This window comes from Bos javanicus, chromosome 1 (assembly GCF_032452875.1).
Source record: "Bos javanicus breed banteng chromosome 1, ARS-OSU_banteng_1.0, whole genome shotgun sequence".
In the NCBI taxonomy this organism is placed as follows: Eukaryota; Metazoa; Chordata; class Mammalia; order Artiodactyla; family Bovidae; genus Bos; species Bos javanicus.
In genome coordinates, this window is record NC_083868.1 from 132,564,839 (window position 1) to 132,588,770 (window position 23,932).

Here is a 23,932-nt window from a genome sequence, read left to right on the forward strand (position 1 = left end):
AAAATGGTAGTGTTATCAATACTGGCTTGTTGTTTCAGATATGCCATACAATGTCACATTCTAATAGTAGGAGAAACTAGTTGTGGTGTATATGACAACCTGTGTACTGTGTTCATAACTTTTCTGTCAGCCTAAAATATTCTGAAATAAAATGTATATTTTAAGAAAATATTGGGGAATTCACTTTAAGAAAAACTTTTTGAGACTCTTATTAAAACCAGTTAGTTTTTTTTCTCTTTGATCACATACCTAAGTTTGATAAAATAGGAAAAAGGCCTTTTAGACAAAGATAAGTTGAGCAAGTTTTAATGGCTCATAAAAATTTTATAAGAGGGATTTTACAAAACTGTGCTTGAGAGTATTTAGGACCTTCTATTGATAAAGCTTTGAAACACAGTTTAAACAAACAGGACTTGGTTATTTACATGAAGTTTGATAAGAAACTGCCAAATAATCCTGTATAATCTCAAATATTTAAATCTTAAATTATATTATGTAGCTCAAGTGAAATATGTAGCATTTTCTGTAAATTGGATAATAGGTAAATAAAAATTTTCACTCTTTATGGATTAATCTAATGTGCAAATTCCCCTATGCTTTTTCCTTTGCCATTTAGAGATTACAGGGGTTCTCTTTTTTGGGGGGGGGGTTCTCTTTAAACAATACCATTTCACTCATGGCTTGATTTATTAGGATGGGAAAGAGTTCAGCCTTTTCTTCTCTCCATTTTAAAGTCGAGTCTTTGCTTTTCTGTACCACATTATGAAGGGTGAATCTTGTCTAGAGCTATTCTTTACTGTCACAGTTCTATTTCTCTGTTTATTTTTCTAAGAAGAAAAATCTTTAGTATTTTTTCTGCAGTGGATAATTTTTACTTTTTTTGATTTTTCAAATTCCTTTAATAATATCCTGAAAAGTTTGGACCTTTCTCTACAGAAATACATAGAGCCAGATTTTCACATAGTTTCAAAAGGTTCATAGATACTTAAGAATCCATGTGCTACAGATTAAAGCCTGTCTGTCTTGAATTACATTAGCAATAGTAATAGAGCCTCAGGTAGCAGACAGGCATTTTAAAAATGTTTATTTTCCTCATTTTTCTTTAATTCTTGTCTGTATGAACAGCACTAGCCTGAAAATAAAGTTGTTATAATATTGTTGAAGGTTTGGTGAAAATACTTTGAAATATTATAGCTCTGGGACATTGCTTTGCTTTGGCCCTGTGCTATACTAGCATGGCTCAAAGAAGCTCCAAAATTTCAAATTCTAATATTTTAGTAAAATTATTTGTTCTTGATATGGATGAAATATATTGTATTCAGTTTTTAAAGACTTGGTACTCATCATATCATATGCCGATGTGTGATTTTTCTTTTTGAGCAATTATTCTGATGTTTCCCTTACCTTCTATATTTATAGAGGAAGAAGTATATTAACTTTTTTTTTCTTAACAAAGAATGTTACAAAGCACAGAGTGCCATCTAGAGACAGAGTGTCACTGGAGACATCACAACAAGTTTTATTTTTATGCAATTTTGAAAGGTTTATCTTTCTGAAACTACATATTTATTTATAATAACTTGTAAGTTAACTTTTTCCATATTTTCATATATTACTTAGACCAAATACATCCTAAGATTTTTATAATTAAGCTTGAAATGCTTATTAAAAGGGAAGTAAATTATCTCTCTCTCTCTACCTTTTCCCCACTCTCTCCTCTTAAATCTTGAGAAAGACTTTTACATATAGTCACTGGAATCCTAGGTTTCTGTTACAGTCTACATTTTTGGTATGCAGATGTTCCTTCAGTGACTCCTCAGTTTTAGTAACCTCCGGAGAAGGCAGTGGCACCCCACTCCAGTACTCTTGCCTGGAAAATCCCATGGATGGAGGAGCCTGGTAGGCTGCAGTCTATGGAGTGGCTAAGAGTCAGACACGACTGAGCGACTTCACTTTCACTTTTCACTTTCATGCACTGGAGAAGGAAATGGCAACCCACCCCAGTGTTCTTACCTGAAGAATCCCAGGCACGGGGGAGCCTGGTGGGCTGCCGTCTATGGGGTCACATAGAGTTGGACAGGACTGATGCGACTTAGCAGCAGCAGCAGCAGTTTTAGTAGCCTCAGCATATTTCCCCTCTTTTGACTCAAATTTTGTCTAATAAATTTAACCATGTTTATGTTCAGTTTTTCTCATTTTATTTAATTATTTTTGGCTGCAAACAGGCTTCGTTTCTGTGAACAGGCTTTCTCTAGTTGTGCGGACTGGGGGCCACTTTCTATTTGCAGTGTGTGGGGCTTCTCCTTACAGTGGTTTCTCTTATTGTGGAGCACAGGCTTCAGCAGTTCTCCAGCCCTAGGGTGTGAGCTCAGTAGTTGCAGCACACGGGCTTAGTTGCCCTGAGACAGTGGAATCGTCCTGGACCAGGGATGGAACCTGTGTCCCCTGCATTGGCAGGCAGATTCTTAACCATTGGACTACCACAGAAGTTCTTTCTCCATTTTATTTTGATTTATAGTCTGCTGCATATTAGGTAAAATAAAATGAGACAAAAAAATAAAAGACACCCAAACCATCCTGTTACATACTTGGGTTCTCTGGTCCCTCATCATATTAGATTTTATTTATTTAGACTCTGTAATCCACTCTGCAAAAAAAAAAAAAAAAAAGTCTTAAATGTTTTTAAATACACAGACCAGTTACTTAGAAAACATTTACTGGTTGGAAGGTTCTCTGTTAAGTGCTCCCAGGCAATGTTAGTGTCCTACACGCAGGAAATCCCAACTCCCAGGTTAATTTTGAGTGAGCTGTAATGTTACGATGTCATAAAAGCTACAAATATTTGTTATTTTTAGATAGGTTGTTTTTCATTCTTCATTTCTACCTGCTTCTGTATCTTGTTGGAATGATACAGAGAAGGCTAATGTTCCTGTCTGTCTGGTATCATAAAGTAGTGCAGGGATAGAATTGAAAAGATTGAAGAAGATAAGATGAGATGTTCTTTAAGCCATGAATTCATACATATAAGAATAAGACAGTTTGCTGGTTCCTGCTTGACTTCTCTCAGAATGAATTCTTTATGGCCATAGCTTTTCCCTGTGACAGGTTCTAGGCTTTTGGGGCACAGATGTTTACTGCTGTTGTATTTGATCAGCTCCACTCTGGACGTGGAAGCTAAAGGTCTGGGTGATGGGAAAGTTGCTGGGCTGACTTTCCACAATTCTGGATTAAAAGAGGTGACTGATCTCATTCTCCAAAGAGCATTAACCTGGCAACATGCACAAGTAGGAATCTGGAGTTCAGTAGAAGTCAGGTAAGAAATTAGAGCTCTTAGCTTGCCTCTGAAATTGCAGAATAATCTATCCAAAAATGAATGCTTAAAGTAAGAGAGTATAATACTAACCGAACATCTTATATCCTGCAGATACTGTGCTGAGTACTTTACGTTTATTGTCTCTTATAGTTCCCGTCCTTAGTTTAACAATTTTTTTTAAAGTTTGTTTAGTAGTCACAGGTTTTTGTTGGAATCTTTAGAATTTTCTCTATGCATAAGACCATGTCTTTTGCAAACAGTGATAGTGCTACTTCTCCCTTTTCAGTTTGGATGCCTTTTGTTTGTGTGTTTATTTTTGATTAATTGTTCTGACTAGGATTTTCAGTACTATGGTAAATAAAAATGACAATAGTGAGCCTTGTTGTCGTGTTCCTGATCTTAGAGAAAAGGCTTCAACTATGCACAGTGAAGTATAATGGTAGCTGTAGGCTTGTCACGCATTTGTGCATGCTAAGTTGCTTCAGTTGTGTCCGACTTATGTGCGACCCTGTGGACTGTAGCCCGCCAGGCTCCTCTTTCCATGGGGATTTTCTAGGCAAAGATACTGGAGTGGGTTGCCGTGCCCTACCCCAGAGGATCTTACCCACCCAGGGATGGAACCTGCCTCTCATATATCTCCTGTATTGGCAGGCAGATTCTTTACCACCGGTGCGACCTGGGAAGCCCATAGGCTTGTCATATATGGCCTATACTGTGTTGTGATAAGTTCCCTCTATAACTGCTAAGTTGAGAATATTTATCATTTATGGATGTTTAATTTTGTATGTATTTGTTTATTCATTTATTTATTTAGCTGTGCCAGGTCTTAATTGCAGCATACAGGATCTTTGATTTTCCTTGTTGTTTGATGATTTTTACATCTGTGTTCTTCAGGGATATTGGCCTGCAATTTTCTGTTTGTGGCAACTTTGTCTGATTTTAGTATGAGAATAATGCTGGTCTTGTAAAATGTTTTTGAAAGAGTTCCCTTCCCTTTGCCCCCAATTCTGGTGTTTGGAAGAGTTTCAGAAGGTTTGGCATTAATACTTTTTTGAATAGTTGATAGAATTCACCAGTGAAGCATTAGGTTTTGGATTGTGTTTGTTGGGAGAGCTTTGATTACTTGTATCTCTTTAGTAATCTATCTATTCAGATTTTCTATTTTGTCTTGTTTGACTATTTAGATAGGTTGTTTCTAGGTATTTATCCATTTCTTCTAGGTTGTCCAGTTTGTTGGCAAATCTTTGGTTATAGTAGTTTCTTGGAGAAGGCGATGGCACCCCACTCCAGTACTCTTGCCTGGAAAATCTCATAGACGGAGGACCCTGGAGGGCTGCAGTCCATGGGGTCGCTAAGAGTCGGACATGACCGAGCGACTTCACTTTCACTTTCATGCATTGGAGAAGGAAATGGCAACCCACTCCAGAGTTCTTGCCTGGAGAATCCCAGGAACGGGGGAGCCTGGTGGGCTGCTGTCTATGGGGTTGTACAGAGTTGGACACGACTGAAGCGACATAGCAGCAGCAGTTTCTTATGGTCCTTGGTGTTTCTGTAAAATCAGATAGAACACGTCTTTCATTTCTTTTTTTTAAGTTTGAGTCCTCTGTCTGTCTTTCCCCTTTTGGTGAGTCTAGCCAAACACTTCTCAGTTTCATTTTTCAAAGATTCACCTTCATTTCGTTAATCTTGCTTACTCTCCTTTTAGTCTCTGTTTCATTACTGCCCCAATCTTTATTGTTTCCTTCCATCTACTAACTTTTGGCTTCATTTCTTTCTACTATTTCTAATTCATTTAGGTATAAAGTTAGATTGCTTTCTTGTTTCTTGAGGTAAGCATTTATTTCAGTAAACTTCCCACCTAAAACTGCTTTTGCTGTATCTCATAAATTTTGACATGTTGCATATCTATTTTCACTTGCCTCAAGGTATTTTTTAAAAATTTCTTTGACATTATTTATTTAATATCATATGTGGTTTAATCTCTGCAAATTGTAAAATTTCCAGTTTTATACGTGTAACTAATTTCTACTTTATACCATTGTGGTCATGAAGTATGCTTAATATGATTTCAATCCTCTTAAGTTTTCTTGTAATTTTTATTTTATATTAGAGAGCATAATTGTTAACAATGTTGTATTAGTTTCAGGTATACAGCAAAGTGATTAGGTTATGTATATTGTTCATGTATCTATACTTTCTCAATGAATGTATGTGTTAGTTTCTCAATCGTGTCCAACTCTTTGCCACTCGATGTAGCCCACCAGGCTCCTCTGTCCATGGCATTTTCCAGGCAAGAATACTGCACTGGGCTGCCATTTCCTTCTCCAGGGGATCTTTGTGATCCAGGGATTGAACCCAGGTCTCCCACATTGCAGGGAGATTTTTTACTGTCTGAACCCTCAGGGAAGCCCATACTTTTTTAGGTTCTTTCCCATTTGGATTTTTACAGAATATTGAGCAGTGTTCCCTGTGCTATGCAGTAGGTCTTTGTTAATTATCTGTTTTAAATATAGTGGTGTGTACATGTCAGTCCCAAACTCCCATTCTGTCCCTCTCCCACCCTTCCCTGCTGGGAACCAGAAGGTCATTCTCTTAACTCTGTGAGTCTGTTTCTGTTTTTTAGATCTGTTCATTTGTATCCTATTTTTTTAGAATCAACATACAATATTATTTGATATTTGTCTTTCTCTGTCTGACTTCACTTATTTGATAATCTCCACATCTGTCCATGTTGTGGCAAATGGTATTATTTCATTCTTTTTAATGACTCAATAATTTGTGTTTTGGTACCACATCTTCTTTATCTCTTCATCTGTCAGTGGGCATTTAGGTTGTTTTATGTCTTGGCTATTGTTAATAGCACTGCTATGAATCTTGGCATGTCAGTATCCTTTGGAACCATGTTTTTCTCCAGATACATGCCTGGGATTGGAATTTCTGGATCATATGGTAGGTCTTAAGGAACCAGGTCTTAAGGTAGGTCTTAAGGATCATGTAGTCTTTAGTTTCTTAAGGAACCTCCATACCATTCTGCATAGTGGCTGTACCAATTTACCTTCCTACCAATGCTGTAGGAGGGTTCCCTTTTTTCCACACCCTCTCCAACATTCACTGTAGGTTTTTGAGGATGGCAGTTCTCACTGGTGTGAGGTGATTTCTCACTGTAGTTTTCATTTGCATTTTTCTAATAAGTAGAAATGTTGAGTGTTGCTTCATGTGCCTGTTGGTGATCTGTCTTTTTTGGAGAAAGAATTGTCTGTTTGGGTCTTCTGCCCATATTTTGATTGGGTTCCTTGGTTTTTTTTTTTTTTTTAATACTGAGCCACATGAACTGTTTTGTGAATTTTGGAGACTAATCCGTTGTTAGTTGAATCCTGTGCAAATATTTTCTCCCATTCTGTGGTTTGACTTTCTGTTCTGTTTATGGTTTCCTTTGCTGTACCAAAGCTTTTGAGTTTAATTAGGTTCCATTTGTTTGTTTGTTTTCCATTTCTCTAGGAAATGGGTTGGAAAAGATACTGCTGTGATTTATGTCAAAGAGTGTTCTGCCTATGTTTTCCTCTAGTAGTTTTATACCATTTGGTCTTACATTTAGATCTCTAATCTGTTTTGATTTTATGTATGGTATTAGAGAATATTCTAATTTTATTCTTTTACATGTAGCTTTACAATTTTCCCAGCTCTGCTTATTGAAGAGACTGTCTTCTCTCCATTGTATGTTCTTATCTGCTTTGTCATACGTGACCATAGGTGCATGAGTTTAGCCTTTCTATCCTGTTCCATTGATTTATATTTGTATTTTTGTACCCATACCATACTGTTTTAATATTGACTTTAGCTTTGTAGTATAGCCTTGAGGTAGGGAGCCTGATTCCTCCAGGTCCGTTTTTGTTTTTTAAGATTGATTTGACATCAGGATCTTTTGTGTCTTCTTGCAAATTTAAGATTTTTTTTCTTGTTGTTAAAGTAATAGTTCTGTGAAAAATGCCATTGGTAATTTGATAGGAATTGCATCAAATATATAGATTGGCTTTGGTCATTTTGACAATATTGAGTCTTCCAGTCCAAGACCATTGTATATCTTTCCCATGTGTTTCTGTCATTTTTAATTTCTGTCTTCAGTGTCTTATAGTTTTCTGTGTATAGGTCTTTTGTTTCCTTAAGGGAGTTTTTTAGATATTTTATTCTTTTTGATGTGATGATAAATGGTATTGTTTATTTAAAATTTTTTGAAATCAAATTTTATTCCTTTATTGAAAATCATATTTACTTTGGGCTGTGCTGGTTGTTTGTTGGAATGTGTGGGCTTTCTCTAGTTGCAGTGAGTGGAGGCTGTTCTTCGTTGCAGTGTACAGCCTTCCCATTGTGGTGGCTTCTTGTTGGAGAGCATTGGTTCTAGGTGCATGGGCTTCTGTGGCTGCAATGCAAAAGGTTCAGTAGTTGTGGCACACAGGCCCTAGAGTGGACGGGCTTCAGTAGTTGCTGTGCATGGGTTTCAGTAATTGCTGTGCACAGTCATAGTAGTTGTACCTTGCAGAATCAAGAGCCTAGACTCAGTAATCATGGTGCATGAACTTAGTTGCCCTCAGTATGTGGGGTCTTCCTGGACCAGAGATCGATCCCATGTCCCCTGCATTGGCCCATAGACTCCCAACCACTGGACCACCAGAGTAGTCTGGGATTATTTCTTTAATTTATCTCTTGTTTGTTAGCATATGGAAATGCAACAAATTTCTGTGTATTGATTTTGTATGCTACAGCTTTACCAAATTCATTGATGAACTCTAGTAGATTTCTGGTAGCATCTTTAGAATTTTCTATGTATAGTAAGTATCATTTCATTTGCAAACTTTTTTAAAATTTGTTTACTCATTTATTTAATTTTTGCTGCATTGGATCTTCACTGCTTCCTACAGGCTTTCTGTAGTTGGGATGAGCAGGTACTCTTGCAGTTGTCGTGCACGGGCTTTTCATTGTGGTGGCTTCTCTACTTGTGGAGCACAGGGTCTAGAACATGCAGGCTTCAGTAGTTGTGCTATGTGGGCCCAGGACTTGTGGCGCATGGGCTTAGTTGTCCCATGGCACAGGTTGTCCTTGAACCAGAGATCAAACCCTTGTTCCCTGCCTTTGCAGGTGAATTCTTAACCACTGGACCACGAGGGAAGTTCAGACAGTTAGAGTTTTAAGTCTTCTTTTCCAATCTGGATTCTGTTTTTTGTTTTTTTCTTCTCTGATTGCCCTGGCTAGGACTGCCAAAACTATCCTGAATTAAAATGGGGAGAGTGGACATCCTTTTGCATTTCTGATCTTATATGAAATGCTCTCAGATTTTCACCATTGAGTATGATGTTAGCTGTTGGTTTATCATAGAAGGCCTTTATTATATTGATATATGATCCCTCTGTGCCCATTTTGTGGAGAGTTTTTTTTTTTTTTAATTGGGTGTTGAAGTTTGTCAGAAGCTGTTTTTGAATCTATTGAGATAATCATGTGCTTTTTATTCAGTTTGTTGATGTGGTGTATCCCATTGATTGATTTGTGGAGATACTGAAAAATCTTTGCATTCCTAAGGTAAATTCCAGTTGATCGTTAGTGTATGATCCTTTTAATGTGGCATTTGTTGGATTTGGATTGCTAGCATTTTGTTGATGATTTTTGTGTCTACAGTCATCAGTGATACTGGCCTGTGGTTTTCTTTTTTGTGTGTGTGATATCTTTGTAATGTTTGGTATCAGGGTGATCATGGCCTCATAGAATGGTTTCGGCATATTCCTTCCTCTGCAGTTTTTTTAAAAAAATCATTTCAGAAGGATAGGTGTTTACTGTTGTTCTCTAAGTGTTTGATAAACTTTTCTTGTGAAGCTTCATGTCTTGGACTTTTGTTTCTTGGGAATTTTTAAAATCATAGTTTCAATTTCATATTGAAACTTGTGATTGCTCAGTTCATATTTTCTCTTTCTTTCTGATTCAGTCTTGGGAGACAGTATGTATGCTTTTAGTATTTGCCCATTTCTGTAATTTTGTCCATTTTATTGGCATATAGTTGCTTGTAGTCTCTTACAATCCTTTGTATTTCTGCAGTGTATATTGTAGCTTCTCCTTTTACATTTGCAATTTTATTGACTTGACCCCTCTTTTTTTGATGAGTTTGCTAAAGTTTTATGGATTTTTAAAAAATCTTTTTAGGAAGCAGCTTTTAGTTTTATTTGTATTTTCTATTGTTTTCATTTCTGTTTCATTTATTCTGCTCTGATCTTTATGATTTCTTTCCTTCTACTAACAAGTTTTTTTTTTTTTCCTTCCTCTAGTTGCTTTAGGTGTAACATTAGGATGTTTATTTGTGGTTTTTCTTATTTCTTGTGGTAAGTTTGTTTCCCCTCTTAGAACAGCTTTTATGGTACCCCATAGGTTTTAGATATTTGTGTTTTCATTATCATTTGTCTCTAGATATTTTTTAATTTCATCTTTGATTTTTTCGCAGCTTCATGATTACTATGCTCTGCTCAGTTGCTCAGTCATGTCCAGCTCTTTTCGACCCCATGAATGGAAACCCAGTAGGCTACTCTGCCCAGGATATTTTCCAGGCAAGAATACTAGAGTGGTTTGTCATTTCTTACTTCAGGGAATCTTCCTGACCTGGGGATTGAACCCATGTCTCTTGTGTCTCCTTCATTGGCAGGCAGATTCTTTACCACTAGCGCCACCTAGGATCCATGTTTAGTATCATATTTTGCCTCCACATGTTTGTGTTTTTTATAGTTTTTCCTTATCCTTGATTTCTAATCTCATGAGCATTGTGGTCAGAAAAGATACTGGATATGATTTCAGTTTTCTTAAATTTACCAAGGTTTGTTTTGTGGCCCAGCATGTGATCAGTCCTAGAAAATATTCCATGAGCACTTGAGAAGAATGTCTTTCTGTGGCTTTTGTATGGTATGCTCCATAAATATCAGTGAAGACAATCTGGTCTAACGTGTCATTTAAGGCCTGTGTTTCTTTATTCATCATCAATGATCTGTGCATTGATGAAAGTGGGGTCTTAACCCACTGTTTGGAGAAGGCAATGGCACCCCACTCCAGTACTCTTGCCTGGAAAATCCCATGGATGGAGGAGCCCGGTGGGCTGCAGTCCATGGGGTCGATAAGAGTCAGACACGACTGAACGACTTCACTTTCACTTTTCACTGGCATGCATTGGAGAAGGAAATGGCAACCCACTCCAGTGTTCTCGCCTGGAGAATGCCAGGGACGGGGGAGCCTGGTGGGCTGCCATCTATGGGGTCGCGCAGAGTCGGACACGACTGAAGCGACTTAGCAGCAGTAGCAGCAGCAACCCACTGTTATTGAGGTAATTACAGTTTTTCCTTTTATGGCTCTTAATATTTGTATTATATGTTGGGGTGTTCCTATGCTGGGTACGTATATATTTATAGTTGTAATGTATTCTTCTTGAATTTATCCGATGATCATTACGCAGTGTTTTTCTCTTGTAATAGTCTTTATTTTAAAGTGTACTTTGTCTGATATGAGTGTTGCTATTCCAGCTTTCTTTTGATTTCCATTTGCATTAAATACTTTTTTCCATCCCTCACTTTCAGACTATATATGTCCCTAGATTTGAAGTGTGTTTTTTGTAGACAGTATATGTACAAGTTTTGATTTTGTATCTATTCATCCCGTCTATGTCTTTTGGTTGAAGCATTTAATCCATTAAGGTAGTTATCTCAGTGTATGTTAGTATTGCCATTTTGTTGATTGTTTTGAATTTGTTTTTGTAGGTCTTTTTTTCTTCCCTTCCTGTTTTCCTATTTTGTTATCTTCTGATTTGATGGTTAACTTTAGTGTTGTATTTGGATTTCTATGTGTGTGTGTGTTTATCTATTATAGAGTTTCTATTTGTGGTTATTGTGATGGTTTGTTTTAGGTTGTTCTTATGTGTAGCATTTTAAAATTTTTTATTGAGTTTTTCATAGCATTCTTTCTGTTTTTAGGTTTTGATTTTTTTGACCATGAGACGTGTATGATCTTAGCTTCTTGATCAGAGATCCAACATGCATCCCATGCATTGGAAGGCAGAGTTCTAATTACTGGACTTCTGGGGGAAGGCCCAAAGGATGGAGTGGGGGATATTTTTGTTTTGGCCCTGCTGCTCAATATGTGGGGATCCTAGCTCCGTGACCAGGGATCAAATCCGTGTCCCCTGCTTTGGGATCATGGAGTCTTAACCATTGGACCACTGGGGAAGTTCCTGTGGGGTTTTGATATAGCAGTCTATAACAAGAATATTCTAAGTTGCTGCCTTTTAAATTCACTTGCCTTTCTGATATTCTGCATTTGTTGCTCTCCTCTTCTCACAGTTGCTGGCTTTGATATCCTATGTGTATGCAGATGAATTCCTACCTTTGTTTTATATTTGGCTTTACCAGTGAATTTTTCCATTCATAGTAGTGGTCTTGTTTCTAATAGTGGTCTTTTATTTTTCACTAAGGAAAGTTCCCATAGCTTTTGTTGCAAAGGTGGTTTCATGATACTGAATTCTCTTACTTTTTGCTTGTCTGTAAAGGTTTTTATTTTTATTTTTTGTTGAATCTGAATGAGAGCCTTGCAAGACAGGAAATTCTTGGTTGTAGGTTTTACCCACTCATCACTTTAAATATATCATTCCACTCCCTTCTTGCCTGTAGAGTTTCTGCTAAGAAATCAGCTGATACCCTTACGGGAGGGATATCCCTTATATTTTACTTCTTGCTTTTCTTATATTTTTTTAAAAATATTTTTTCTGTCTTTAATTTTTGTCTGTTTGATTACTATGTCTCAGTGTATTCTTTTTGGGTTTATCCTGCCTGGAACTTGCTGCACTTCCTGAACTCAGATGACTGTTTCCGTTCCCATGTTAAGGAAGTTTTCTTGTATCTCTTCAAATATTCTCTTAGGTCGTTACTCTCTCTTCATCTGGAACTCCTGTAATGCAAATTAGTGCATTTAATGTTGTCCCAGAGCTTCTGAGGCTGTTTTCATTCTTTTTTAATTTATTCTATTCTGCAGATGTGATTTCCACCATTCTTTTCTTGCACCTTATTTATCTGTTCTTCTGACTCAGTTATTCTGCTATTGATTTCTTCTGTTGTCTTTTTTATTTCAGTTATTGTATTGTTCCTTTGTTTTTGTTCTGTAGTTCTATTCAGTTCAGTTCAGTTCAGTTCAGTCGCTCAGTTGTGTCCGACTCTTTGCGACCCCTTGAATCGCAGCACGCCATGCCTCCCTGTCCATCACCAACTCCCGGAGTTCACTGAGACTCTCGTCCATCAAGTCAGTGATGCCATCCAGCCATCTCATCCTCTGTCGTCCCCTTCTCCTCCTGCCCCCAATCCTCCCAGCATCAGAGTCTTTTCCAATGAGTCAACTCTTCGCATGAGGTGGCCAAAGTACTGGAGTTTCAGCTTTAGCATCATTCCTTCCAAAGAAATCCCAGGGCTGATCTCCTTCAGGATGGACTGGTTGGATCTCCTTGCAGTCCAAGGGACTCTCAGAGTCTTCTCCAACAGGTCTTTGTTAAGCATTCCTTGCATTTTCTTAATCTTTGCCTCCATTTTTTTTTCCCCTGAAATCTTGCATCTTCTTCACTCTCTTTACTCTGTATTCTTTCTCCAGTAGATTGTCTATTTGGACTTCACTTCATTACTTTTCTGAGGTTTTGTCATGTTCTTCATCGGCATTATATTCCTCTACCATCTCGTTTTGTCTAATTTTCTTTGGTTACAGTTTCTATTTCATAGGCTACAAAATTGTAGTTTCTTTCCCCTTCTTTTCTCTGCCTTTCTGCTGGATGAGGCTGTCTGAGAGGCTTGTGCAAGCTTGTGGGAGAGTTTATTCCTGCTCTCACTGGTAGGTGGAGCTGGGTCTTGTTCTTCTGATGGACAGCACTGTGCTCAGGAAGACTTAAGCAGCCTGTCTTTTGTTGGGTGGGGCACTGCTGGTTGTGTGGCCTGAGGCCTTCCAGCACTAGATCCTACAGGCTGTTGGGTTAGGCTAGGTTTTGGGGAGGAAATGATGGTTTCCAGGAGGGCTCATATGAGTGACTATTCACCAAAACTGCCAGTGTGTTTATCCCTGCAGTCAGCAACAGCCACCACCCCCCACCCCCCCCAACCGCCACCCCCCCGCATGTCACCTCTGCAGAAGACCATCCAGTTCTAAAAGGTAGTCCACACCAGACTCTTATGTGGTCACTGCTTTTTTTTTTTTTTTCTCTATGTGCTGTTGTGGGTGGGACCTTGTGTGCACCCTCCAAGAGTGGAGTTTGTTTTCTACATTCCTATGAAATCTCTGTGAGCTAATCCCACTGACCTTCAATGCCAGATTCTGTGGGGTCCCTTCCCCTTGCTGCCAGGCCCCAAACCGTGAAAGTTTGACCTGGGCCCACGCCTTTCACTACCATGGGAGAACTTCTGTGGGTATAAGTATTTACCAGTTTGTGGCTCATCAATCTGGCAAGTATGGGATTTGATTTTATTGTGACTCCACCCCCCCTACTGTGTCATTGTCGTTTCTTCTTTTTATTTGAATCTAAGGTATGTTTTTTGGTAGCTTCCAGCATGCTCCCCCCGTCCACCATGGTTATTCAGGATTTAGTTGTGATTATAGTGTTTCTGTCAGAAAGGGTGAGGTCATGTCCATCTACTATACCAACTTTCCAGACAGCATTGTGCTGTGTGCTTAGTTGCTCAGTCGTGTACAACTCTTTGTGACTCCATGGACTATAGCCCACCTGTAGTCCATGGGGTCTATGGCCTAACATATGATCTAAGAATATGTTCCCTGTGCACTAGAAAAGGTCCACGGGGCCTGTGGCCTAACATATGATCTAAGAATATGTTTTCTGTGCATTAGAAATGCACTAAGAATGTTTCCTGTGCACTAGAAACAAATGTTGATTTTGGATGGAATGTTCAATGTATATCTGTTAAGTCCATCTGTTCTAATACTTCATCTAAGGCAATTATTTTCTTCTTAAGTTATTAAAGTCTTCTATTATACATCTCTTTCTCGCTTTTTTTCTTTTATTGCTTTAATTCTTTTGTGCATAAATATTTTCAGGTGTTTTTGTTGGATGATCCCTTTACCATGATTTTACACATTAAATTATTTTTTTATATTGTTTCCTACTTAATTGTCTCCATTAATTGTCTCCTACTTAAGTCTGTTTTGTGTGATGTGTAAATATCTATCCCAGCTTTATTTTAGTTTTTATTTACATGGTATAGTGTTTCTGTACCTTTACTTCAGTCTGTGTGTCTTTACCTCTAGTGTATCTTATGTTGGCATCACATAGAAGGAACTTGGTTTTTAATTTACTCAGCTACTCCATGTCTTTTGGTTGGAGAATTTAGTCCACTTACATTGAAAGTAGTTACTGATAGATTTTTGCTTATGCCTTTTTCTTGTTTCCTAGCTGCTATTGTAGTTACTCTCTGTTTCTTTCTTCTTCTCTGCCTCTCCTTTGTAGTTTGATAACTTTATCTAGTGGAAGGTGTATATTTCTTTATTTTCTATGTATTTATAGTATAGGTTTTTGCTTTGGATTACCATGAGATTTATAACAGCATTTTAAGTTGATAATAACTTACATTTCATCCCATTTTAAGGCTCAAAATGTCTACTCTGTCCCCACACTCCATGTTTTATATTTTTGATGTTATATTTAACATTTTGAAAAACGTATATATTTCTTAACTAATTATTTACATGCAAGTCATTAATCCACTACTTTACTATATATTTGCTTTTCAGTGAGATTAATTATTGCATATGTGTTCTGATAACTAAGTAGTGCTATTTCCTTTCATCTTAAAGATGTCCGTTAAACATTTCTTGTAGACTAGTTTAATGGTATAGATTTCTTTAGCTTTTGCTTGCCTGGAAAACTCCCTCATCTTCAGTTCCGAATGAGAACTCTTCCAGGTGGAGTTTGCTTGGTTAGAAGTTTCTTTCGTTTCTTTTTTTTTTCCTACCACTTTGAATATATCATGCATTCCCTTCTGGCCTGTAAAGTTTTTACTGAAAAGTGTGTTCAAAGTCTCATGGGAGGTCTTTGTATAGGCAGTTGCTTTTCCCTCGTTTTTAGCATTATCCTTTTGTCTTTAACTTTTAACATTTTATAATGTGCCTTCCTTTGAGCTATTTTCAATTCATCTTATTTGGTATTCTCTGGGCTTCTAGAACTTGAGTGTCTGATTTTTGCTCCTTTCTTGTCCCCTTCTCCTGGGAGACCTAAAATGTGAATGTTAGTATATTTGGTACTGTCGCATAATCAAGGTTGCTGGGAGAAATATCAATAACCTCAGATATGCAGATGACACCATCCTTATGGCAGAAAGTTAAGAACTAAGAGCCTCTTGATGAAAGTGAAAGGAGAGAGTGAAAAAGTTGGCTTAAAGCTCAACATTCAGAAAACTAAGATCATGGTATCTGGTCCCATCACTTCATGGCAAATAGATGGGGAAACAGTGGCTAACTTTATTTTTCTCAGCTCCAGAATCACTGCAGATGGTGATTGCAGCCATGAAATTAAAAGACGCTTACTCTTTGGAAGGAAAGTTATGACAAACCTTGACAGCATATTAAAAAGCAGAGACATTACTTTGCCAACAAAGGTCCGTCTAGTCAAGGCTATGGTTTTTCCAGTGGTCATGTATGGATGTGAGAGCTGGACTGTAAAGAAAGCTGAGCCCCGAAGAATAGATGGTTTGAACTGTGGTGTTGGAGAAAACTCCTGAGAGTCCCTTGGACTGCAAGGAGATCCAACCATTCCATCCTAAAGGAGATCAGTCCTGGGCGTTCATTGGAAGGACTGATGTTGAAGCTGAAACTCCAATACTTTGGACCCCTGATGCAAAGAGCTGACTCATTTGAAAGGACCTTGATGCTGGAAATGATTGAGGGCAGGAGGAGAAGGGGATGACAGAGGATGAGATGGCTGGATGGCATCACTGACTGAATGGACATGGGTTTGGGTGGACTCCGGGAAGTCTAGAAGCCAGGCCATCAGCTAACAGCTTTTAAAAATATGTAGATATAATATATGCAGTCCTTAAAGGCTGCAAGCATAAGACCCACTGGTTACCAGAGCCAGGCAATCTGAAAGCGTATCTTAGAGAGCAATCACAAAAATCAGGGCTTCAGATGAGTGTATAACTTCTTTGTAGAAGATAACGGTGAATTGGAACAAGGCCAAAGAGAGCATCAAAATGACATCCACAGTCTGTATTCCTTGAGAGCTGCTCCATATATGCTGCTACATGTGTGTCAAACCTGAAGCCTGTTTGTTGATCCAAAGGTCCAAGAGAAGTAAAGTAGCCTCTTCCATAGACTGGAAATGTTTTTCAGGCAGCTATTTGTGCAGTGGTCTATGTGTGTTAACCTGCCTAGAATCATCTCTCTAATTGCCACAGTTCATCCAGGTACCCCAGCCCCTTGTATCAGAACAAGGTGATCAGGTAGCCATGAGTTCCATTTGTAGAATCTCAGGTGTTAAACACAAAAAACCAGGGCACCAGATACATGTAAAAGTTCCTACCAGTAGACTCTGGTGCTCTGGAACACTTCAGAGAGTGAGGGTAAATATAGTGCCCACTCTCTGAAATCTGAAAAAGCAATGCTCAGTCCCTAGATATTTGTTTAAAGAGAACCCTGCCCTTCCGGTCACAATTGTAATGACTGACTAATAGGTCTCTTTCTCAGAAAGATTGAACTCTTGGATCTGTTGCTTCTTCCTATTCCCTGGAAGTGGTAGCTGATTTAGAACTCTTTCTTCATTGGTTAAGGTCTTGCGAGATCTGCAATTTTAAGTCCCACTGGCCTCTAAAGTCAAGTGAAACAAAGGTGTCCCCCTGGCAGCAGTCACAAAAATCAGGGCACCAGGTGGATAGGAGCTCCATTCTGATGACACTGATTATTACAGTTCCATGTGATCAGGAATGCAAACTCCCCTGACCTCTAGAGCCAGGTGATCAAGAATTATATTGTCAGCAACACCTGCAAAAATTAGGACATCAGGCACATGTAGGCCCCCTTCTAGGAGATATTGGTGCTCCAGAGCATGGCACGGGAAAAGTAAAAAATGGTGCCCACTACTCTTTGTCCCCAGAGTGTTCCATCAGGCTCCTAGATGTGCATGTGTTAAATTAGATGCCTGCGTCTTAGGCCATGGTTTTAATGTAAGCATGTGATCCTTATTCGCTTTAAGTGTTAGTTGCCTTAACCTACCTGAGCTGAGGCCTGGGTGGAAGAGTTCAAGTTGTGCAGGCCCTTTTAGAACTTTCTGCTAGATTGATGCTGTTTTATGGGTCTCAAGATGCGATCCTTGTTGATTTTCAAAAGTAGATTTTTTTTGGATGGGGCTCATCTCTCAAGTGTGTATCTTAAAATTTGGCATGCCTGATGTAGAGTTTGAGCCTTTCACTCCTCAGGGAGAAGCTCTGGTTTTGAGTTCGTCCAAGTTGTAGTTCACTGCAGTGTAGATTGGTTTTATCTTGTGCCACATTTGATGATATTTGTGCCAGCCTGTCTTGCTGGTTTGATGTGATTTTCTTGTTGTTTGCCGGATATATAATCATCATTCTGCCAACCTTTAGGTTTTTTTTTTAAGAGGAAGTCTTTGCATATGTAACTGTTTACTGTTTCCATGGGAGAAGGTGAGTTTAGGATCTTTGTATGTTGCCACCTTAAACTAAAACCTAGACCTCCCTTCTTCATGTATGAATATATCTTACAAATCTTTTTTTATCAGTCATAAGTAACTTTGTTTTTTATATCCATGGCTTCCGTTGACTTTCAGAGCCATTTAATAGTAGTGGTTTCCATGGATCAGTTGCCAGTCCGCCTACATATAGGCCATGGATCTGCTGCTGGAAAAGCCGTTTACAAGTTGCTAAATCTCTTTAAGTGTCTCAAGTTTCTCATCTGTAAATGGGAGAAAAATTGTATTCTGAATAAGGTTGTTGTGAAGATTAAGCACTTTTTAGTACAATGCCTAGTTGGTAGTGGGCAGCCAAATGTTGCCGGCCATCATTGTCCTTATCATCACCATTTTTACTTAATCAGATTCTTATTTATGGGGAAATGGGGTGTTTACCTTTTTTATTGTTGCAAACTATGATTCAGGGCATAACCTTGTGTATTCATTATTTTGCACACATGTGATTTTATGAATACTTCTCAACAAGTACAGTATCAAGGCAAAAAGGAATATAAATTTGTAATTTTTGTAGACATTTGCCAAATCACGTCCCACAGGGATTGTATCAATTTCTGCTGTCATCAGTGTTTGACATAGTTTAAATAATCAAGAATTTGCAGGTAGATTTCTGATGTTACTTCTGTTTCTAAAATTATTCATAATTTAAAATGACAATTTTTAAAGTTCTTCCTTTTTCTTTATTAAAACTACAATCCTGTCTGGAGAGCCTGCTGAAACAACCTTTCATAAAATATGTATATTGGTGGCTTACTCTTTTAAGATTCTCATAGGTAACTTGTTAGTATTTAAGGGCTTGAAAGATGATCTTTACTCTTTTTTATTCTGTATTTTCGTATAGTTTTGTTTCCATAAATCTGAATTATTTCAGATTTATTTACCTTTACTCTTCAAAATCTATTTTGGATAGATTTCTATTAGAAATATTCATATTTAAGAATGAAGAACCTGAAAATGAACTGAGGTTAGCTTTTTAATGTGTTCTGAAAATTAGTCTTGAATTAGGGCAATATTCTTCATTATTATTATCAAAGAAAACTTAATAGGACGGAGGAACTTAAGATGTCAGAAAGTTTTTAAGGCTCATGGAGAAATAAAAGGATCAGTAAATAGTGGTCACTGCTATACTTTTTTCTATTGGGTGAGCTAGATGGGGGCCGTTTGCAGGCTAGAAGATTTAAAAATGGACAAAGAAGAATGCTTGAATGGAGCTTTAGAAAATACCTTTGTTTACTCATGTTAAATGCCTAAAAGTAAGTGAAAGAAATCAAAACAAATAAACAGAAAATATAGTACAAATATATAATGCTATGCTATGCTAAGTCACTTCAGTCGTGTCCGACTCTGTGCGACCCCATAGATGGCAGCCCACCAGGCTCCCCCGTCTCTGGGATTCTCCGATATAATGCTATAGGAACCAATGAAATAAACAAATGCTTTAAATAGAATAGATAGATTATTACTAAGATTGTTTGATGTAGCAGTTCAGAGATGACTGGTGTGAGGAAGCAGTTTCGGTAGAATTGTGGGACTCAATTGGAGAAGAATGAACAGGAGAAAAATAAGTAAATAAGGCAATCTTTGGGACAGTCATTATGGCAGCAAAAGGAATTTTTTTCTTAAAAAGTATCAATGCAAAGCTTCTGTTCATTTTAAAAAGTATGACTTTTAAACATCTGATTTTATTTTGTTAGTAATTGTTTTTTATATATTATAGTCATCTTTAAAGTTTTTTATATTGCTTTTAATACTGGTTGCTGTTTTGTTGCCTTTCCCTTCACCACATTAAATTGATGCCATGAAATAGTCCTCCCTTTATGAACTAACATAGCTATTTTATTGAAAGTATATTTAAAAATTCCACTCTGTGAAAACTGCCTTGTCAGTTATGGAAATTGAGTAGTTGAGCATTATTAACATTGGAAATATTTTAACAGTGATATGTGCAACTCATTGCTGAAGAAGTAGGGTTAGCTTTGTCCTTTTTCTTGAATTTTTAAAGAATCAACTTTACCAAGGTCTAATATCCATGCATTAAAAGCCACCAGAGTATATAGATAGATAGCTTTTGACAAATGCATACAGCCATAATTATGACACTCTATTCAAGATCTAAAATATTTCCTTCCCCCTAAGAACAGTTCTTCTCATGTTTAATAATTTTAACATCTAATTTTATTTCTTTTGCTTTATAAGTACAGATGAATGTAATTTTACTTGTTGTTCAGTTGCTAAGTCATATCCGACTCTTTGTGACCCCATGAACTGTATAGTACACCAGACTTCTCTGTTCTTCACTACCTCCCTGAGTTTGCTCAGATTCATGTCCATTGAGTTGGTGATGCCATCCAGCCATCTCATCCTCTGTTGCTCCCTTCTCTTCCTGCTCTCAATCTTTCCCAGCATCAGGGTCTTTTCCAGTGAGTGATCTCTTTGCATCAGGTGGTCAAAATATTAAAGCTTTAGCTTCAGCATCAGTCCTTCCACTTATCAAGAATACCATGAAGTAACTCCTGAAATGACTTCCTTTTTATCTATGGAAATCTGTTTCAGATTGATGCAATATTTTATGACCCATACAAGGTATAAACAATTTTATTTAATTGAGTGATTTTTAAGCATATCTAACAGAAAGTTATTTTTATTTGAGCTCACTTATCAGTTAAGGACATTTCTTGTTTATTTAATTTTTAAAAATCCTCTGAAAATATAGACTGTTCTATGGTACATAAACAGCCTATTTTCAACACTGTTGAATACTCTGTGCATTACTGTTTTTCTCATAAAATTTTAAATCACAGTAAAAATTTTATCTTTTTTTTTTTTGGAAATTGCATATTTCCACGGAGAAGGCGATGGCACCCCACTCCAGTACTCTTGCCTGGAAAATCCCATGGATGGAGGAGCCCTGTAGGCTGCAGTCCATGGGGTCGCTCAGAGTTGGACACGACTTCACTTTCACTTTCACTTTTCACCTTCATGCATTGAAGGAAATGGCAACCCACTCCAGTATTCTTGCCTGGAGAATCCCAGGGACGGGGAGCCTGGTGGGCTGCCGTCTCTGGGGTCACACAGAGTCGGACACGACTGAAGCGACTTAGCATGCATATTTCCAAAAACTATTGGAAGTTTTTAAGAACTTTTAAGGGGAAGAACTATTTAAAAACATTTTCGTTTTCATTCTCCTTCCAACCTATCATGTCTACAGTTGAATATTTGGAATACCTATTGAAAATTAATGAGAGCTATGTATCAATAAATAAAATGTGCTGTAAAATGGTTCTGATTTAAAGATAGGGCAAACATAATTTTTCTCATTTTAAGATTAGTAAAAATTAAGTTAAATAAGAGCTAAATATGCCACTGTAGTTTTTTTAGGACTCTGATTCTAGATCATACTTTGACTTTAATGACTATTCATTGCTCCATGCTCTTTCATACAGTATGACTCAGAGACTCTTCCTGCCTCCATTCCTAATTGTGACTGCAGATAGAGCTGATATTAATCACTTGCAAGGAGCCTGTCAGAAGTTATAAATTAATTATTTTCCTACTGTTTATTGAGTATTATTCTTGTGATTTTTAACTTGAATATTTTACATTTTACATGCAATTGAAACTAAACCTCATTTAATTATTGAGCTTCCCAGGTGGCTCAGTCATAAAGAATCCACCTGCCAATGCAGGAGACTCGGTTTGATCCCTGGGTCGGGAAGATCTCCTGGATCAGAAAATGGCAACCGACCCCAGTATTCTTGCCTGAGAAATCCTATGGACAGAGAAGCCTGGGGCTACAGTCCATGGGGTCACAAGAGTCAGACACAGCTTAGCGTCCAACACATTTATCCAACTAAAACAGAACCTCCTTTAATTATTATGTCAGAATTCTTTGTATCTAAGTTGATTTTGAACCTTGTTTCAGTTTTCTTTAAATTCTGTTATTTTTAACATAGATTTTCAGTGTAAACCACTCATTCTTACAAGAGTGATAATACTTACATAGCCATATTTGAGATAAAAGTAAAGTAAGGTAGAAGTATAAAGGAATGAGATGACAAGGGGGTTACAGCTTTTTCCTTTGTTTGATCCTTATGTAGAGGTTCCTGGCATCTTCAAAGAAAACAGATTCAACTGAAAGTATTGTTAAATTAAGGAACAGTTAGTTTTAAATAAAAGGAGAATATTCTGATGATTTAAAAAAAAAAAAAAAACCAGAATAACATTCTCTATACTTGGGTGATTTTTGGACTAAGGTAGCTAGCCACCTGGAATCTTCTTGACCCAGGGATCAAACCCAGGTCTCCTGCTTTGCGGGCCAGCTCTTCATCGTCTGCCACCAGGGAAGCCTCATATATCTGGTTATCATAAGCCATCTTTAGGGCCCTCTGTACGTAAATTCATGTTTTATTCTTTGTCTTTTCCTTCTTCAATACTTCTCTCAACATTTTTCATTAGACTTACCTAATGCATAGGTTATTCAGGTGTTTTTTTTTTTTTTTAAATGTTTAAAGAATTTTAAATTTCTTAAACAAGGGATTCCTTTAAAATAGAAGTTTGAAGAAGAAAGAAAAACCCAATCACTTTCATATAAAACTTTTCAAATAGTCAAGTTAAATTTAACTTTTAGCATGGAGAGGAAAAATTAACTATAGAATCTGTTGTTCCACAGGTACTGTGAGAATAGAGATGTTTCGAAATATGCAGAATGCAGAAATCATCAGAAAAATGACCGAAGAATTTGATGAGGTATAGCATTTCGCTGTTTATACAAATTGCCTGCTTTGTACTTGTAAATGGTGAATATGTTGATTATTTTAAGTTTTGTTTTGACTTTGTACTTAGTATAAGAGAAGTTATACTATTTTCTCCTTTATGTGATAATCCATGCTGTTATTTCCAAAATGAATCATCTTTGGAAATTTTATTACATTGCATGGAGATAGTAGCACTGAGTAATGACTGATGGCTGATAATGATTGGAAAATTAATGGTATGAGGTATGAGTTGATTCTTTACATTCATTCTTGAAGACCATCTAAAATCCTGAATTTATAAGTGCACCTCCAACAGTTCCATATTCTGTGGAATGCTAGTCCTCTTAAATGTTTTAAAGAAAAAAGGGTTTGGAGGTCAAGGAAGTGTCAGAAGGCTGGCTATTATACCTACCTAAGATACCTGACCTAAGATTGTCAAAGCACATTTTTTTATTTAAGGTTATTAGAAATCCTAACAGTGAAAAATTTCCTAAATTTAATCCAGAATTCTTACTTTATATGGATCCCTGCCACTGACATGTGTCCCTCTGCCCTCCCCCGCCCCCTTTCCATTTTCTGTGTGTGTGTATAGTTCTTCTATTTGGAACACTCTACTTGAGATAATCTGATTTCTATTCAGAATACGAGTTTTCTTTGTTAGTCTTCACAAGTTAATCATGCATGATTTTCCATTTTAAGACTTAAATATTCTCTCAAATAGTTTTACACTAGTCATAAATGTTTATTTTTGAGACACTTTAACAGTTTTATTTCTTTATTTATAGTGAACTCAATTCATGTCATGCTTTAGGCCAGCATCAGTTCCTGTTTTAACATTCTGCCTTTGGTATTATTTTCTATTTTCTGATAGGTGTTCCTTTGTTTTGACCTTCAACACTAACCACAAGGATTGGTTTTCTTATAAGTCCACTCTTTTAGTAACATGGGTTTAGGTTTTTTATTAATAGTAGCAGTAGTATTTATTTTTAATTGAAAAAAGTACTACAAATACATACTAAGGTAAATATTCAAGCATAGGCTGCTCAATGTCTTTTTCTCATCAGATGTTCACCTTTAGCAGCAGTATCAAAATGTTTTAATGTGCATCTT

At 37.2% G+C, this 23,932-nt stretch overlaps 1 protein-coding gene across 3 annotated transcripts in view; it reads left to right on the forward strand.

Moving 5' to 3' along the window:
- The window catches only part of STAG1 (STAG1 cohesin complex component), a 499,240-nt gene that overhangs the window by 257,840 nt on the left and 217,468 nt on the right, over positions 1-23,932 (forward strand). For all 3 annotated transcript variants that reach the window (XM_061427678.1, XM_061427685.1, XM_061427693.1), the window contains one exon: positions 22,738-22,814. In XM_061427678.1, the coding sequence (XP_061283662.1) occupies positions 22,738-22,814 (77 nt within the window). The remainder of the gene's footprint in view (positions 1-22,737; positions 22,815-23,932) is intronic.